This window comes from Penaeus monodon, chromosome 12 (assembly GCF_015228065.2).
Source record: "Penaeus monodon isolate SGIC_2016 chromosome 12, NSTDA_Pmon_1, whole genome shotgun sequence".
In the NCBI taxonomy this organism is placed as follows: domain Eukaryota; kingdom Metazoa; phylum Arthropoda; class Malacostraca; order Decapoda; family Penaeidae; genus Penaeus; species Penaeus monodon.
The window spans coordinates 46381197-46386196 of record NC_051397.1 but is presented as its reverse complement, the minus strand read 5'-3'; the positions used below and the strand labels follow the sequence as shown (position 1 = coordinate 46386196).

The 5000-nt window shown below is 55.2% G+C and overlaps 1 protein-coding gene across 3 annotated transcripts in view; it reads right to left on the bottom strand.

Moving 5' to 3' along the window:
- The window catches only part of LOC119579481 (tripartite motif-containing protein 5-like), an 11911-nt gene that overhangs the window by 332 nt on the left and 6579 nt on the right, over window positions 1–5000 (bottom strand). The window contains exons 1-4 of one of the 3 annotated variants that reach the window (XM_037927326.1): window positions 4415–4551; window positions 3043–3899; window positions 1111–1266; window positions 1–475 (exon numbers count right to left, since the gene is read on the bottom strand). The exon at window positions 1–475 is cut by the window's left edge and continues 332 nt beyond it. In XM_037927326.1, the coding sequence (XP_037783254.1) occupies window positions 1–475; window positions 1111–1266; window positions 3043–3899; window positions 4415–4430 (1504 nt within the window). In that variant the 5' untranslated portion in view covers window positions 4431–4551. Of the gene's footprint in view, window positions 476–1110; window positions 1267–3042; window positions 3900–4414; window positions 4552–5000 lie in introns of those variants that run through there. The other 2 variants (XM_037927325.1, XM_037927327.1) reach the window with 2 other exon arrangements.

Genomic DNA, 5000 nt, shown 5'->3' with positions numbered 1-5000 from the left:
ACTTGAGGTGATTCATGCCCTTGGTCACCGTGCCGATGGCAGCGCCCCCGGCGTCGCCCTGCGCCCCCCCGGCGTGCAGGCGGAAGTGGAAGGTGCACCTCCTCCCGCTACGGAAGAAGTGGAAGAAGGTGTTGGCCGTGTAGGAGCCCACCACCAGCCCCTTCTCCGCCTGCCGCCGGCTCTCGGCCCTCGCCGCCGGCTGCGCCTCCTCCCGAAGGTTGCCCAGCACGGGCTTCCGGAGGGGCACCCGGCCAGACAGTGTCGCCTCGGACTCCCCCGGCGACGGCGGCAGGAACGTCGCGTCCTTCAGCGTGGGCCCGCACTCCCCCGAGCACAGCAGGAAGAACTGGCTGCCCCTCGGCGAGTCCCGCAGCAGCCGCACGTAGATCCTGGCGGTGTCGCAGCCGGGCCAGCTCAGGTCGAGGAACACGGAGGGGGGGTTGCCCTCGGGCAGGAGCGACCGCAGGGACTCGAACTGCGGAGGAAACAAAGGGGCGGCGGGTCAGCGATGGAGACACTGGCAATCTGGCCCCGGCGGCGCCCTCGCCTCCCGGGAGGAAGGCGCGGAGCAACAAGGCTTACGTGCGATAAGCTACTCCTGCAGAAATCCCTTTCCCCTTTCCCTTCAACCTCCATGAGATACCCCTGCTCCACACACACACACACACACACACAAACGAACACACAAAACCACACAACACACACAAAACACACACACACACACACAACACACACAACACAACAACACAACACACACACAACACACACACACCAACACACCAACACACACACACACACACAAACACACACACAACACACAAACCACACACACACACCACCACACACACACACACACACACACACACACACCACACACCACACACACACACACACACCAAACACACACACAACACAACACACCACACACACACACAAACACACACACACACAAACAACACACACACACAAACACACACACACAAAAAACAACACACACACACACAAACACACACACACACAAACCACACACACACAACAAACACACACACACACACACACACACACACACACACACACACACACACAAACAAACACACACCCCGCACTCACAGGCACAGTGACGGCGGAGGCGGGCGGAGGAGTGTCCTGCAGGGCGTGGACATGCACCAGGGAGTCGAGGAGGCGGACCCTGGCCCAGCACTGGCGTCCTGCGACCTCCTGCGTGCCCCACACCTCCGGCCAGGACGTCACCACCTCGCGGGCGTTCTGCAGGAAGGGGCAGGGCATCGAAAGGAGGAAGGGAGGGGGAGGGTGTGTTAGCGCCTCCTCCTGTTTTTTTTTTTTTTTCTCTGTGTTATTCTCTCCTACTCCTCTCTCTCTCTCTCCCTCTCTCTCCTCGTTTTCGTTTATCAGTTACGTTTTAACACAAGCTCTTGATAGGCCTATTGTCTTCTCTCTTTTAAATTCAAGTTCTTTCTATCTTCCTTCTCCATCTCGCGAATGGAAGAGAGGGGGCCGGATCTCTTGCTTGTGGAGGAGGAGAGAAGGAGAGGGAGGGGAGGAGGAGGGAGGGGAGAGGGAGGAGGAGGAGGGGGAGGAGAGAGGAGGGGAGAGGGGGGGAGGAGAGAGAGGGGAGAGGGGGGGGAGAGAGGGAGCAGAGTAGAGAGGGAGAGGGAGAGAGGAAGGAGAGGAGGGGAGGGATGGAGGGAGGGAGGGAGACGAAGTAGGGAGTAAGGGAAGGAGGGAGGGAGAGAGGGAGACAGAGGAAGGAGAGAGAGGAGAGAGAGAGGAGAGGAGAGAGAGGAGGGAGGAAGGAGAGGGAGAGAGGGAGGAGAGGGAGGGGGAGGGAGAGCGGGAGGCAGAGAGAGGAGGAAGGGGAGAGAGGAGAGAGAGAGAGAGAGGGGGGGGGGAGGGAGAGAGGGAGCCAGAGAGGGAGGCAGAGAGAGAGGCAGAACAGGATGCAGAGAGAGAGGGAGGGAGAGAGGAAGGGAGAGAGGGAGGGAGGGAGAGGGAGGATGGAGGGAGAGAGGAGGAGAGAGGGAGGAGGAGAGAGGCAGAAGGTGAGGGAGAGAAGAGGGAGAGAGGGAGAGGAGAGGGGGAGGGAGAGAGAGGAGAGAGAGAGAGAGAGAGGAGAGAGGAGGGAGAGGAGAGAGAGAGAGAGAGAGAGAGAGAGAGAGAGAGAGAGACAGAGACAGAGACAGAGACAGAGACAGAGACAGAGACAGAGACAGAGACAGAGACAGACAGACACTGAAATATATACCAGAAAAATTGCAAATCACTTATTACTTAATTCAATCTTCTATAAAACACTTCCTCATGGAATATATGAATGCACAGATAAATAAAACAGCAAAAATAAGATGAAATCGGAACAAGGCCTTAAACCCATACAAGACATCCCGCTAACAAAAAACACTTGAAGAAGATGCTCTCCCTGTAAGACACAAAGGCTTCTTCTACACCCAGTCAGTGCCAGAACTACTGCTTCCCTCTGATGTAATTCTAGTCTTGGTTTCGCTACTTACTTCCGTGTCTCGTTCTCCTTACAATAAGCATCCCTTTGATTTTTATAAGATTTTCCTTTGTGGAGTCATATAATCCGTACCTCTTCGTCTTCTTCTTTTCTTCTTCTTCATTGTGCGTGGCAAGGAGAGATGGCATGCACAGCAAGTATCGCCGTGTACTATGAATTTACATTGATTAGGGCTGATGGAGATCATGATGAGATAATTGACCTCATCATCGCCGTGCACCTGATCGCTCGGCGAGTCCCTAATCCTCAAGTATGCGACGTCCTAATGCGCCCTCCTCCCTCCCCTCCCCCGCGCCCTGTTTGATCCCCCGCTGATCCCGGGTAAAAAAGGATAATGATTCGTGATCGCTTCTGGCAATGTCTTGTACTTCTAAGCTAGTCTCGGTAGCATCTGCTGACTCCTGCTAAAGCCTGCCACAGCTACAGGGCCCGACTAACGCTCGGTTGCCCCCCTAACTTGTGCCTAGACCTGTCACCCCGCGCGAAGTCCCGCGACCCTTACTAACCTCGAGGGCGGTCCGTGCACGCACCTGCAATCCGCGGGAGTTGAGCTTCATGAGGAGGTGCGCCTGCGCCTCCTTCTCCCTCTCGACCAGCCTCTTGGTCTGGCGGACGGCCTCCTCGGCCTCCACGCCCAGGTTGGTGACCTCCATGGTGGTCTCGGCGGAGGTCATGCGGTTGGCCATCTCGCGCAGCGTCTCCTCCTGCGCTTCCAGCTCGTCCGTCTTGGCGCGGGCCTCCCTGGCGCGGTCCTCCAGCGACTGCAGGTACAGCTCCTCTTCGTTGATGGTGGCTCGCAGACGCGCTATGGTGTCCTTCAGGTTGGTCTTGATGGTGGTGATGGTGGTGATCTGCGCGGCGCTGAGGCTCTTGGCCTGCAGCAGGGCGGCCGACTCCTCCCGAAGCGCCTGCAGGTGCTTCTCCTTCATCTCCGCGATGGCCTTGGACGAAGACACGACCCTACACGTGCCGCGCGGCGGCCCCACGTGCTCCAACACGAGGCAGTCGCGGCAGACCCACGCGCCGCAGCTCATGCACCGGAAGAAGCGCAGCGAGCCGTGCGCCTCGCAGCGGCCCGCGTCCGGCTCGCGCACGCCGCCTGCGTCCAGCAGCAACTGCGGGGGCCCGCCGCTCGCCAGGCACCGCACGAGCCGCAGCAGCTGGTAGTTGACGGCGAGGTCGTCGGGGTTGGTGGCGTCGAAGGTGCGGCGGCACTCGGGGCAGCGCCGGTCGTTGTCGATGACGCCGCGGACGCACGGCGAGCAGATGGAGTGGCCGCAGGTGAGCTGGCGTGGCGTGCGCGTGTCTGAGAAGCGCTCCTGGCACACGGTGCAGCACAGGCTCTCCTCCTCCATTCCTTCGCCTGGGGGAGGGGGAGGGGGTTAGCACCGATAAAATAAAAACAAAAAATAGTCGGCACAAAGGACTTACACAAGAATGCCTTATTCATCAATGACTTATCATTCCCGAAAGTCCTGGTGGACCTCATCTCCTGAATCAATAAAAGTTCACATACTTAACGTAACTGTCATAAACACTAGTCTTTGTTCCCTGTGCCCCCCACCCCCCCATGTTTACCCCCCCCTCTCTTCCTCCCGTCTCCCTCTACACTGAAGTTCCTAGTACATGAAAGATAAAAATAGTAATCATAATAAACCGAAAACAATCAATAGACGAAGGAGAAAACACACACCAATACACACTAAGCACATCAATACATAAACACGCCAAAATCACCTCCATCTCCCAGTCCTTTTCGTCCTATAACACAGACCAAACCCCCACACATATCCCCTTATCACCACCCCTACTTCCCACGTCTCCACCTCCCTCTTTCCTAATCTACCCCTCGATCCATACCACGTGTACCCCACTTACTTCCATCCTCCGCCATCTTGCTTCTTCACGTGTTGCTTCGTACAGTCATGCATCTGCCACTTATGTCATCAAAGGTTGTATCTAATCTTGCACAAACTTGGCAGCTCTATTGTTTCCTGTGTCTTATCTGCCTTGTGTTACCAGATACTTGATCAAATGATTTACTTTTATCAGGGCGAATACACTTGCTGACAACCGGCTTAGATAAGGTACATTTTTAGATTAGACTTTGTGTGTCTGTGGCCGTTCTTATGTGACAAAAAATGAAGCAGTTTGTCACTAGTTCTGGATTATCCATGAAAGGACAGGTATCATAGCTCTTATCTTTTGCGTCGCAAATAAAACAGAAATATTAGGGATATAAATAAATTATTTCCTTTTTTTTACATTAAAAATTTGCCCTGACCCAGTTTCCTTTATCCTAGGAGGCTGAAATTTCACATGTGTAATTATACACATCTCTATAAGCCAGGTGTTGATTTCCAGACCTTAACTCCTAACTGCAATTGCCGTACCTACTCCATGCTGGTCCCAAAAGACTGTGAGCACGTCTCTGCCTGCCGACGGTGTGACATGTGCCTTTTTA